We start from the raw sequence: 14,123 nt of genomic DNA on the forward strand, positions 1-14,123 counted from the left end.
CTCATGTTATGTTTACATTAGCTCACTAGCTTTAAATCCATGTTTCTTTAGCTCATTTGCAGGCATACAACTATTTTCTAGCTCATATATGTTTTCTTAAAGCTCATGAACATCCTATGCCTTTTATCTAGCTTATATACATGTTATCTTAGCTTCTAGATGATCATTCATAGCTCATATCACTCAAACACCTCACGACAGCATGCATTTTACCATAAATGAGCTCACACATTGCTTACTTGGTTTGTTTGTTAATTCCTATAGGTGAAACACAAAGCAAGGCATAATTATGGTAGCTTGGTTAGCTAAAAGGATAAGCATAGCAGCTCACACTAGCTCATGAACGTTATGACAGCTCATTTCATCACTTAAAGAGCTTCAACTTAGCTGGAGGAGCTAACATGTAGCTGAACCTAGTTGGAGGAGAGCTTTGGACTAAATTGTTGAAAAGTGGACTAAAGGTAGCAGGGAGTAGCTGAGGAGCTGAGAAGACCAAAGCTAACTAGCTTGAGTTCATCAAGCTATAACTCACCTAGTTAGCTACCAAGACACTCACCTAGCTTACCTTGAAGCTAGTTCATCTCTAGGCTGCCCATGGACTTCAAGACATCATCCTATGGTTGCAACCTCACCAAAGCCTTGCAAGAAGACCCATGTGCGTTCAAGTAGGCTGCCATGTGCATCATTCAAGCATGTGCACTCCATGTGACATCAAATAGGCGTCAAAACACCAAGGGATGCTTCCTATTCGGCCAAAGACTCATTCCTCTCCATTTTGGCGCCCAAATAACTTCCAAATGCATTCAAATCATCCTTAGGGCCGACCCAACACATAACCATTCGGCCAAGAGCATGCATCTTCATTAAAATCATGTATTTTCATCAAAAATCATGTATTTTCAAAGGGGTTTCAACTTTGGCCGAACCATTATGTGTCTATTCGGCCTAAACCCTTTGAAAAACTATAAATAGGCTAGTGCATTTCATTTGTAATCATCTCATCTCTTATATAAAATATACTCTTGTGAGTTATTTCTCTTCAAAGTTCTTTGTGAACTTTATCGATTAAACAAGTATATTTTCTATACTTGTGGCGTCATTCCTTCCATTTTGATTCCAAAATTCCTAGATTGATATCTAGTGGGTTGAAGACACTATCACCACCCCTCAAGCAAGTTTGTGAAGACCGGGATTGTGCTTCATAGCATAGTTTCCTCTTTGGCGTGCTTGAGATACAACATCACCACCATTGCCATTTCATCATCACCATCATCTATCTCTTCCATCAATTCCGCAACCATCTTCATCCTTTCTTTATTTCATTTCATTCTTATTATTTATTTTCATTACTTATATTATTATTCACTTTATTAAGTCCATTATTAATCATATTTCTTATCTTATTTTGCAGGCCAAACTTATAAATTCAAGGACATCAGTACTTGCCAATCCTAGATCGGGACACAATAAGGCTATCTACTCTCTTCCATCAAAGCGTGTAGATTCACCTTACATCAAGCGGTAATCAGAGCATAGTTGGATTGACAACAAAAGTGTCATTGGCGTGCAAAACAGAAGAAAAGACTCCTACATCAAAATTGGAGTGCAAAAAGAAAGAAAAAGATAAAAGAAGAGAAAAATCAGAAAAGAAGAAAAGTAAAAGAGAAGTTCAAAAAGAGAAAGCAAGCCAAGGAAAGTGCTCTACCATTGCAAAGTACATCAAAGAGGCCATATATAATAAGAGAAGATAACCTTATTGTTCTTGAGAAAGGTTGCAGTAAGTGTTGTTTCTTGAATTGTAAGTCACCTCTTCATTTTCTATCATTTCATTTTCCTTGTCTTCAACCATTTCCTTCTTTTAATATCTTTGAATCCTTTCTTCTACCTTTCCATTTTTTTTCTACTCTTTCTACCCTAACCTATTTGCAGCCGACGCACACAAGGAAAGAATTAACTTGTTCTAATTTTGAGTAAGTTCTTCAAAGGACTTAGCAAGAGAAATTGAGTGGAAAAAGGCTATTGAGAGAGTGAGATCAGAAGGGGAATTGTTAAAAGCCATAATTATATTCCCGAGAGTAAACACGAGTGTTGAGTGGAGTGATCTTATCTTTTCTTTGGAGTGAAGATTGTGAGGCCTTGTGAGTGTGCTGGTAAGGTTTTAATTTTTGTTTAATTTTTTTACTAACAATGTTTTGTGATTTTTCATCTTTCCAAACCTTAGAGGACGAACAACAAAGAACAAATACATTTCATAATCGTTGCCATGTAAATGGTAAAGTGTGTCTTGTAGCTATTGACGGAGGGAGTTGCACAAACATTGCAAGCAAATACATGGTGAACAAATTGGGGCTTATGACAATTAAACATTCCAGCCCATATGACTTGCAATGGTTGAACGCCAAGGAAGAGTTGAAGGTCACTGAACAAGTACTTGTTACATTCTCACTTGGAAGTTACAAAGAAGAGATTCTATGTGACGTGGTATATATGAATACGAGTCATTTACTCTTGGGGAGGCCATGGCAATTTGACAAGTGGGCTTTCCATGATGGTTTCACAAACCGATACTCTTTCTTTCACAATAAAAGGAAAATCATCTTGACTCCACTATCTCCTAGCCGAGTAAATGAAGATCAAAACACCTTGAAGAAGAACATTGAAGCAATGAAAGAACAACTTAAAGACAATGCAACTGAAGAATGTTTGGAGAAAAATTCAAATGAACAAAAGCATTTTGAAGTTGAACGAGTTGAAAATGATGAATGGAGAGTGGATGCATAAACCGTTGGAGTTGAAAAGAATGAATTTAGAGGAAAAGAGGAGAATGAAGAACAATTTTTATCTAACCTTACTTCTTATCCTATTCTCTCTTTTGTTTTGCAGGATAATTCAAGTGACATATCTTTTCAAGGAGATGATTCAAAAATCATTGCTTTTGGAAAACTAAAAGATGTGACTTTTGAAGAACCAATAGGCATGACTTTTGGTGATTCACAAAAAATGTCTCTTGATATTTCAAAGGTTATGCCATTTGAAGTTCCAAAAGAAGCATCACTTGAAGTGCCAAGAGTTGTGTTCATTGACATTCCAAGTACATTGCCAATCCAGAAAAGAATTCAGCAACCAACTCCCATTAAACATCCACCCTGGTTTGATATTTCCTTTCATCTTGTCAATAGTTTTTCCTTTACATGTTTTGATTTATTTTGCAGCAATTTGATTCATATCTATGGTATTATCTTATCACTTGGTGATGGCAAGGTCACTCGAGAATGCCTATGGATGAAACGAAAGATCAAGGACGATTATTCTAACCATGTAATTGCAGATTTTTTCTTTGATTTTTATAATGTTCCAAGCGACACAACTTGTCAAATTGGGAGGCTATGGGACGTGACCTTCAAAGAGCCAAGAGATACGAGGCAAAGAGAGACATTTTATCATCCAAAGGACGTGACTTATGAGGATTCTAAGGACATTTCCATTCCAAGAGTTATAACCTTTCATGATTCAATGAATACACCTATTGGAGGACCAAGGAACATGACTTTTGGGGACATGATAATTCAAGGCAACATATCTTGTGATTCAAAAGACATCATTTTTGGTCATCCAAAAGATGTGAACAGGGAGTATACCTTTAACTTTCTAATGATTAATATTTCTCTTACTTATAAAAGTCTTCTTTCTTTTCAGGACAAGGAGATTCAAAGTACTTATTCAAGATTCATGACCTTTCACGAGGATCATTTCATAGATCTTTTCAAAAGGAAAAGTCTTGAACAATTTGTTATTGAATGGATACATTTTGAAGTCAAATCAGCAAAATTTGAATGGAAAGATACTAAGGATAAGTCGCCTTACGATTTCAGGACAAATCGCCTAAAAGAAGGGGAGGATGATGTGATCATGTCTAGCACCAACTTTCTTCATGACACACTCACATCATTGAAGATTCATCATTCTCAATATAAGAGAGTTATACCTTACTTTATATTATATTTACTCATTTATGCACTATATATTATTATGAGCATACTTTTGCATCTTAAACTATGCTTGAATAATCATATGTTATAATTCACTTGCAACTATATGATTTTCATGCATAACATATGTTTTCACATCTTTACTTAGCTTTATATTATGTTTACATATGTTTTAGATTCATTTATTATGTTTGCATATCATTTAGATATCATGGAAGCATGTATTCATTCATTCATTAACTCATGTCATTTATTCTAGCTCATGTTATGTTTACATTAGCTCACTAGCTTTAAATCTATGTTTCTTTAGCTCATTTGCAGGCAGACATCTATTTTCTAGCACATATATGTTTTCTTAAAGCTCATGAACGTCCTATGCCTTTTATCTAGCTTATATACATGTTATCTTAGCTTCTAGATGATCATTCATAGCTCATATCACTCAGCCACCTCACGACAGCATGCATTTTACCTTAAATGAGCTCACACATTGCTTACTTGGTTTGTTTGTTAATTCCTATAGGTGAAACAAAAAGCAAGGTTATTATGGTAGCTTGGTTAGCTAAAAGGATAAGCATAGCAGCTCACACTAGCTCATGAACGTTATGACAGCTTATTTCATCACTTAAAGAGCTTCAACTTAGCTGAAGGAGCTAGCATGTAGCTGAACCTAGTTGGAGGAGAGTTTTGGACTAAATTGTTGAAAAGTGGACTAAAGGTAGCAGGGAGTAGCTGAGGAGCTGAGAAGACCAAAGCTAACTAGCTTGAGTTCATCAAGCTATAACTCACCTAGTTAGCTACCAAGACACTCACCTAGCTTACCTTGAAGCTAGTTCATCTCTAGGCTGCCCATAGACTTCAAGACATCATCCTATGGTTGCAACCACACCAAAGGCTTGCAAGAAGACCCATGTGCGTTCAAGTAGGCTGCCATGTGCATCATTCAAGCATGTGCACTCCATGTGACATCAAATAGGCGCCAAAACACCAAGGGATGCTTCCTATTCGGCCAAAGACTCATTCCTCTCCATTTTGGCGCCCAAATAACTTCCAAATGCATTCAAATCATCCTTAGGGCCGAACCAACACATAAACATTCGGCCAAGAGCATGTATCTTCATTAAAATCATGTATTTTCATCAAAAATCATGTATTTTCAAAGGGGTTTCAACCTTGGCCGAACCATCATGTGTCTATTCGGCCTAAACCCTTTGAAAAACTATAAATAGGCTAGTTCATTTCATTTGTAATCATCTCATCTCTTATATAAAATATACTCTTGTGAGTTATTTCTCTTCAAAGTTCTTTGTGAACTTTATCGATTAAACAAGTATAGTTTCTATACTTGTGGCGTCATTCCTTCCATTTTGATTCCAAAATTCCTAGATTGATATCTAGTGGGTTGAAGACACTATCACCACCCCTCAAGCAAGTTTGTGAAGACCAGGATTGTGCTTCATAGCATAGTTTCCTCTTTGGCATGTTTGAGATACAACATCATCACCATTGACATTTCATTATCACCATCATCCATCTCTTCCATCAATTCCGCAGCCATCTCTATCATTTCTTTATTTCATTTCATTCTTATTATTTATTTTCATTACTTATATTATTATTCATTTTATTAAGTCCATTATTAATCATATTTTTTATCTTATTTTGCAGCCCAAACTTATAAATTCAAGGACATCAGTACTTGCCAATCCTAGATCGGGACACAATAAGACTATCTACTCTCTTCCATCAAAGCGTGTAGATTCGCCTTACATCAAGTTAGCTTTAAGGACTATATGTTGATTTATATTTTCTAAAACCTAATTTAAAGCCGTCCAAAAGAAGGAATAAGAAAGGTAAAAAGAAGCTTCCTTTCGCTTTACACTTCATAAACATAAAGGCAAAGTGGCAAACATGTATGCATAAACGTATGATATATGGTCTTTTTAATGGATTTCCATAGCTTGTCCTTTTCCCCATTCAAGACTTTATCCACTCATAAATTAAAATACAATATATTTGAATTCATATATTTTAAAATAAATTATAATTATAATTATATCAATCGGATTAAATTAACTCTAATTATTTTTTTGGTATAACCATCGGTATCCTATCTATTGATCGACTAATCCAAAACGAATAATATAGAGATAAAAGCGATCATCCCAGCCCAATTTGCTCTATTCACAATCGTCAGAATTTGAACCCTGGCGTTACTTAAATGATTTAATGCTCGAAACTATAAATTTTATACAAACCTAACCCTAAATTCTAACCCTTAAACATTAACCTCCAACACTAATCCTAAACCTAAATTGGGAAAGAATTTGACCATTAATAAAATGTCGCGCTAAGATGGTAAACAAGTAAATTGGGAAAGATCTGAGGTCAATATCGTAAAATTAAACAAACTGTAGGCCTCTAAACTGGGGTTAAATAGACTCGAGACCCGGGTTACGAGTTACCCTTGTGAGTTACGAGTTATTCCTCTGACTCTGAGCATTGGAGCGTCGGTGACTCGGCCAGAGTTAACCACGAGTTAAACTTGTACTATTTTCGAAGATAAATATTAAAAAAATATATAACTCTGAAGTATATAAGTAATGGAACCCAATTCAAAGAAGGCGTCTTCGTTTTGGCAGTGAGAGGGGAAAATGGCAGATTCTAGTGATTCGGTTTCCATTGATATGGAAATGATCTCTCTAGGCGGCAAGGTAATTTGCATTGATATTTCACCTTCATGTTTGGTTACTGAGAAAATGCGGGAATCGAAGAGAAAACATAATGGAAACAAAGCTTAATGCAGCAGCTATCTATCTTTTCTTTAGCTAAGCTGGATTATTCTTCCATTTCTTGTTTAATTCTATATTTTAAGCTCTGTAGCTTATATTATTTTTTATCCTTTGATTAATGGCTTTTGATTCCTCTTTTTTCCCTCATTTTGGAAGTAGTCAGATAGATTAAGTTCATTGATGTTTTGAAACTATAATGGATTTTTTTTTTCAATTATTTGCTTCATGTGCAAGAGGAGTGGAACTTTGAGTAGCAATTTCCTGAGTTTGGGCGATGAACAACATGTTTTGATGATCAAAATTGTATTCTCATTAAAGGGATTCTGCTGCACATGCTAGCTTTATCTAGTTAGAATATACTTAACTCGGGATATGCATTTTGAAACTAATTTCGAAGTAAATGTCACCCGAGTTAGTTGGATTTTCTATACCTAGTAATACTGGATCATATATTGTAATTTTCTGCTCTAGTTCAAATCGAGGCGTTTTTCGGGTTTCGATGGTAATTTGGATTCGATTCATCTGGTTGTTCTGGTGATGGTTTGTTAAATGAATAACAATGCATTGTTAAATCTATCTGCAGGAGTACCTTGTGAAAACTCGTCTCGGCACGGTTTCTGTTGTTGTGTTTGGAGACCAAGATAAGCCGGCTCTTGTTACCTATCCCGATGTAGCTCTGAATCGTGAGTAATTCAGAAAGTGTTATTGTTTCGTCAATTTTCTTTATGCTTCCTTCCTTGTGAGAAAATATTTGCTTCGGAGTCTACGAAAATGGATATTGGTTTTTGTTAGCAATTTGGCTTTTTATCTTTGCATGGTGAATTTTCTCCTTAAACATAGATATTGCTTTACATTTGAGACCTTCATTTGTGTTTTCATCATAGTGCACAGGATTTCGAGACAGTAATGCTTTTATCCGAAATATGTTGGAAATTCATGGCCTTATTTGTTACATTTGTGTACTGACCAGATCGTTCGTACGATGATAGGTTTCGTATCTCATTTTTTTTATTATGTGACATTCTGCAGATATCTCCTGTTTCCAAGGCTTGTTCTTTTGCCCAGAAGCTAGTTCCTTACTCCTGCACAACTTTTGTGTATACCATATAAGTCCTCCTGGGCATGAGGTCAGTTATATGAATGTTTTTCATCTTCCCTTCTTGATCGAGTCCTATGATTCGTACCTTTCTTATCGGATATTCCTTCAAGAAATATTGCAGTTGGGAGCTGCTCCGATCGGTTCCGATGACTTTATTACTTCCGTTGATGACTTGGCAGATCAGATTCTTGAGGTTCTCAATTTTTTCGGGTAAAATATATTTTCATCGTTGCCTTATCTTTCCAAGGGTCGGCCGATTAGAAATTTATTTTACTATAATCTCTTATGCTTTAGGCATTTTATGACACATTATGCTGTCATGATGGCTGGTAATTGGTGTGCTGTAGTTGTCTGAAAATGATGCAAATTGAGGCACCTACCACCATTACATAATTTCTTAAGCTGTCGTCGTCTTTAATATATTATCACCACTAATAATCTATGTTGGAAAGAATGAAGGCAAGCAAGTTGATGTTCCTTATCTTTTAACTCTTCTTTTTTTAACGTTTTAACCGTAGGCTTGGCGCCGTAATGTGTATGGGAGTTGCAGCCGGAGCATATATTCTTACCCTCTTTGCGGTAATTCAACTATCTTGGCATAGTATGCTTATTTTTTCATTTCAAAACAAATATCACTCTCTCTTGAAATTGAAAATAATTATTTGTGCTTTCTTTTTCCCTTAATAGATGAAATACCGACAACGTGTCCTTGGGTTAATACTCGTTTCACCGCTCTGCAGACGGCCTTCATGGAAAGAATGGTTGTTGAATAAGGTTCCTGTTCTAGACCGTTTTTAGTTTTGCTCGGGGCGTAGGGGTTTAATAATTACGTGCTTAGATAGACTTTTGTATTATTTCAGGTGATGTCGAATTTGCTTTATTTCTACGGCATGTGTGGCATGGTGAAGGAGTTATTGCTTAAGCGATACTTCAGTAAGGTATTTTCTGCTTCAAAAACTTGTGTAGTTTACTTTTTTGTGTCTAGAACTGGACTAGTTGAGTGATGAGGTTGCGAATGACAATTGCAGGAAGTTCGTGGTAGCGTTGTAGTACCGGAATCTGATATAGTTCAGGCATGCAGGAGAGTTAGTTCTTCGAACCCTTGTATTCGATTTTTATTTGCTGTTCAGTTGACTTGTATGAAATATGACAGTCCGTCTCACAGCAATTTTCTGACGCAAATAGTGTTTTTTCAACCCCTGCAGTTGCTGGATGAAAGGCAGAGTATAAACGTTTGCCGATTCCTTGAAGCAATGAACGGGTAAGCCCGTCTCATGCGGTTGGTTTTCCATACGAGCATGCTGTTACTGCTTCGATCCAGCACTAATGTCTTATTTACCGTCTTTCAGGAGACCTGACCTCAGCGAAGGGTTGCGAAAACTCCATTGTCGTTCGCTAATATTCGTCGGCGAGAACTCTCCGTTCCATTCCGAGGCTCTTCACGTGACATCGAAATTAGATAGCAGATACAGTGCCCTAGTGGAGGTATGCAACCAACAGTCCGACGCCCAACATGTTACAAACATCATACATCCAACTTTTTCCAATGAACTAACAATCTCGAAATGGTGTGGAACCCTACAGGTTCAGGCATGCGGATCAATGGTGACAGAGGAGCAACCCCATGCCATGTTGATACCGATTGAGTACTTTCTTATGGTATACGGTTTATACCGGCCGACTCTAAGCATTAGCCCGAGAAGCCCTTTGAGTCCGTCTTGCATCTCTCCGGAGCTCCTTTCGCCGGAAAGCATGGGTTTGAAGCTGAAACCGATTAAAGCCCGGATTTCTCTGTAAGTTGGAGAGGTAAGATGACGTAGAAACTGCAACATCACCTTTTTGTAATACATATATATATATATATATATATATATATATATACATATATATATATATATATATATACATATATACATATATATATATACATATATATACATACATACATACACATATATAGATACATACATACATACATACATACATAGATACATACATACATACATACATACATATATAGATACATACATACATATATATATAGATACATACATATATACATACATATATACATATATATATACATACATATATATATATATACATACATATATACATACATATATATATATATATATACATACATATATACATACATATATATATATATATATATGTGTGTGTGTAAATAGATACAAAGTACAGAAGGAGAAAGGGGGTATTGTCAATTCTTTTATTTGTTACCATTTTGTAAATTCCTGAGAATAATTATTTAGAATAGAAACATTCGGTTTTTTACTGATAATAAAGTTGTGTTTATAAACATTTGAAGGCGTTTATGTTCGGTTCATATTTATTTAAATTTTTAATATCGTATTTGAGTTTATTTGTTTAATTTTTTTTTTGAAAGTGTTTGTTTTTGGATCGTATAGCATTTTTGAACATGTTTGTTGCGCACCCTATTTTCATACTTTTATTTACAAGTCAAATAGAAATGGTGAAATTATACCACTAGTCCTTAAATTCCTTAGGCTTCAGCATTTAAACTCAAATTCCTTAGGCTTCAGCATTTGAACTTCAAAATTTATACGTGTTCAATTTAATCTTTACTTTCATCAATTTTTAAAATATACAAAAAATAAAAAGCTGAATCAATGAATTAATAGATAAGTTGATAAATAAATTTATTTGAGAACATAAACAAATTGAATATACGATTTAATTCTTACATTCATCAATATTTAAAATATAAAAATAAAAATTTGAATAAATGAATTTATAAATGAATTGATAAATAAATTTATTCGAGAACATAAACAAATTGAATATATCTCTATTCATAAACAAATTTAAAACTTAACTTGTTTAGTATTTAAACTATCAATTTTGATTTGTTTTAATACCTAAATTTTAATTTTTTTCAAAACTTAAAGTTTAATCTTGAACTGATATTAAAATAAAACAAAAATTAAAGTTTTTAATGACGAAATACTAAAATAAAATAAAAATTAATAATTTAAATATTAAACTCGAAATTTACTATAGTACTCTTAATTTTGCTCAATCTTTTGATGAACAACACACTACCTGTTTTCAACCAAACATGGTGGGGTCCAAGAGGCTAATCATGTGGTGCAGTTCTGATCATCTGGCTATGTAGTCAGCCATTGAAAATGGGTTCATGTCACTTTCCCGGGAAAATGATAAGAAAAGAAAAGAAAATCCATTGGGCCAGTGCTGCCACAGTGTCTGACTGAAATAGTAATATCTGTATTTACCACCAAACTTTCCAGGAAAATGATTTGATTCCCATCAAATTATTCTCTTTTAGAGCTGGGTGAATCCAGATAGTATTTTACTTTCTTTTTTTATGATTGAACAGAATAAAAAAGAAGGAAAAAATATCAGTTTTAGTTAGTTTTGGTACATTGTAGTACCTAAATTTATTAGGGTAAATTATATATTTAGTACATAAATATCAATTTTCGTTAGTTTTAGTCTATTTTAATACCTAAACTTTTAATTTTCTTAAAAATTAACGTTAAATTTTGAACGAGGTACTAAATAAAACAAAAACTAAAGTTTTTATCGGCGTGTACTAAAATGAAATAAAAACTAAACTTTAGATGTGATTTTAAAAAGACTGAGAGTTTAGGTACTAAAACAAGTTAAAAGTGCTAGTTTAAGCACTAAACATGTACTTTACCCAATTTATTATTGTGATATCTCTAGATCTTAAGAGAATAAGAGAGTTAGAGACCCTTGTAGTTTTGTAAGAGATTTATACACAGACTTTTAGTGTTGGTATTAGATTTAGGACGATGATAGTTATTTGTAAGTAAATAAAATGAGTAGATTTGATCGTGCTTAGTAGATTTAATCGATGATGGACTTGACAACGGCCGGATCAAAGAATTATAAAATTTCAGGGGACATGAAACTCCGAAGGTTTCTCAAGAACTTCAGAGATTTCGACAGGCGGAGGATGGGCCGCAAAGATGTAATTTGTAGATCATAATATTTTATAGTTGTAACTTGTAACCTTAGGTGGACGTGCTTCTTTTGTACCGAAAAGCTGCTCGAATCCGGAATCCATCGACCTGGTCTCGATTAAACGAGGGATAGCAAAGACGTTCATTACACCGCAATGCCGCGTCGAGACACGAGTCGTTTACCTTATGTATTCGACGACGAAGAAAATTATGCAGTTCATGTTCCAAAGCAGCAATTGATGCATACCAAGACTGACCATACATTATTCTACCAGCATGAGTTAAGATCAACATAGCACTTGGAGCAAAGTCAGCAGTTGGGATTCTTTTGCCTCGACCGCCTCTACCTGAACCTCGGAGTGACCATCGACATCAGGGAGATCATTCGAATCCATCACCGCCGTCGCCGTTGTTGCTCTGGCTCCTACACTCATCTGCTCTAGATTTACAAGAGAATAGCTTGCAATTTGAGCTGGTATGTCTTGAACTGCATGAAGATATCTCGATCCCGATATCAAATGCGATACTTGAACTGGTCCGTCGGAACCGAAACTCGGAAAAATCTCCTTGGCATTGCTAGAAGTTTGTTCTGAGCCTAACATTGTTGTATTCAAGCAACAGTTTATTTCGGAGGATCGGTCGAGATGCGATGTTGCAAGGCTTAAAGATAGCTCATTACTACTTTTCATGGAACCACAGGGACGATCTAGGCTCATATTTGCACCATTCGACTGTATCCACCCGTTTGGATCCGGATATCCTATCAACGAATACGATTGAAACGCTGTCTTCAACGAGGTTTTCCCGGTATGTTCGAGAAAATCGGGAAACCTCTCACACTCCCATTTACTGGTCATATCACCAAAAACTTCATTAAACACACAATTCACAGAGGTCACCATTGTGGAATTCATGCCATCAGAACATTCATATGAAGAGTAGGTCCTAAAATCCCTAGGTAAATCGAAGGTGCTACATTCTCTAACTCGACATTATGTTCCGAACCCGAAGCAACAATCGCAACCTTCCTTCCAACAGTAGGGTCGAATAACCGGACATGATTGGTATGGACATCAGAACATAGATTGCCCCTAAACTCCCCTTACACCAAGGGAAGCACAGGAAATCCAGCTATTAGTGTCTGGCATTGGTTGATCTGGTTAAATAAGTTGTAACTCGACTATCGAATCATTAGCGATCGTCCCCGATGGCATCCCGTCGACAACTCCAGAATTTTGAACACTGAACATATCATTCTCCATTACACTTTGGGGCACAGAGATCACATGGCCTTAGGCATATGGAGCAGCTCCTTCAAGATGTAGGGTCCCTAAATCCTAGCCTTCATTGTTCACTAAACAGCTTCCTTATTGGGACTCACAATGCCATAAATAACTCAAAATCAAGCGGACGAACGTAAAATTTTATGTTACGTCTTCTTCGAAGACGATCAACCCGAGATCATATGAGGAGTAGAGAGTAGTTTTCAAGCTTGCATATCCCTCTACAATGGAAAATCAGCTTAAAGATAACTACAGTGGTTGAGAAATGAAATCTCATTGGGTAAAAGATCATTGTCAAAAAAGCCAGAAAATAACTGTAGTGAAAGAATCAACGAAAGGGTAAATTACGCATTTAGTATCTAAACTATCAATTTTGATTCGTTTTAGTACCTAAACTTTTAATTTTTTTCAAAAGGCTTATATTATAAATAAGTACCTAAAGTATACTCTTTTTTTCTTCTAAAGACCTAAAGTATTTTTTGGTCAAAAGAAATACCCAAACTTATCTCTTTTTTTTGTTGTTGTCAAAATAGTTGCCTAAAGTATTTTTTGTCAAATAGGTACCTAAATTATTCAATTTGTTTCATCTAAGTTCTCAAAAGTTGACACATGATGTGATATTAATTAAAGAATACTTTAGATACTTAGATGAGAAAAATTGAATACTTTAGGTACCTATTTTGACCAAAAAATACTTTAATTACCTATTTTGACCAAAAAAATAAGTTTAGATACTTATTTCGACCAAAAATTACTTTAGGTACTTAAATGAAAAATGATATACTTTAGGTAATTATTTGTGATATAAGCCTTTCCAAAATCATATCTAAAGTTTAGTTTTTGTTTTATTTAGTAACCGTTCAAAATTTAATGTTAAATTTTGAAATTTTGAATGTTTAGATACTAAAACGGACCAAAACTGATAGTTTAATTACACCACTTTTCTTTTACTTGCAAATAATAGGATA

General features: G+C 35.0%; 1 protein-coding gene and 1 pseudogene across 1 annotated transcript; one reads left to right on the forward strand and one right to left on the reverse strand.

Annotated features, from left to right (window-relative positions):
- Positions 1–6,636: 6,636 nt before the first annotated feature.
- Positions 6,637–9,731, forward strand: LOC120114864 (protein NDL1-like). The gene is made up of 11 exons (XM_039135647.1): positions 6,637–6,703; positions 7,365–7,464; positions 7,811–7,908; positions 8,002–8,090; positions 8,399–8,459; positions 8,568–8,654; positions 8,741–8,818; positions 8,909–8,965; positions 9,086–9,141; positions 9,230–9,365; positions 9,465–9,731. The coding sequence occupies exons 1-11, from the start codon at positions 6,644–6,646 to the stop codon at positions 9,675–9,677; spliced, it is 1,035 nt and encodes a 344-aa protein (XP_038991578.1). The 5' UTR covers positions 6,637–6,643; the 3' UTR covers positions 9,678–9,731.
- Positions 9,732–12,159: 2,428 nt separating this feature from the next.
- Positions 12,160–13,134, reverse strand: LOC120114767 (annotated as a pseudogene).
- Between the last annotated feature and the right edge of the window lie 989 nt (positions 13,135–14,123).

The sequence above is a fragment of the Hibiscus syriacus genome, unplaced genomic scaffold, assembly GCF_006381635.1.
Source record: "Hibiscus syriacus cultivar Baekdansim isolate YM2019G1 unplaced genomic scaffold, ASM638163v2 tig00110247_pilon, whole genome shotgun sequence".
In the NCBI taxonomy this organism is placed as follows: domain Eukaryota; kingdom Viridiplantae; phylum Streptophyta; class Magnoliopsida; order Malvales; family Malvaceae; genus Hibiscus; species Hibiscus syriacus.

Excerpts from the sequence above, each read along its gene's own strand:
- LOC120114864 (XM_039135647.1), top strand. The coding sequence starts at position 6,644 with ATGGCAGATTCTAGTGATTCGGTTTCCATTGATATGGAAATGATCTCT. Across the intron at positions 8,091-8,398 it reads GAGGTTCTCAATTTTTTCGG|GCTTGGCGCCGTAATGTGTA; the intron begins GTAAAATATATT and ends TTTTAACCGTAG. Across the intron at positions 8,655-8,740 it reads AAGAATGGTTGTTGAATAAG|GTGATGTCGAATTTGCTTTA; the intron begins GTTCCTGTTCTA and ends GTATTATTTCAG.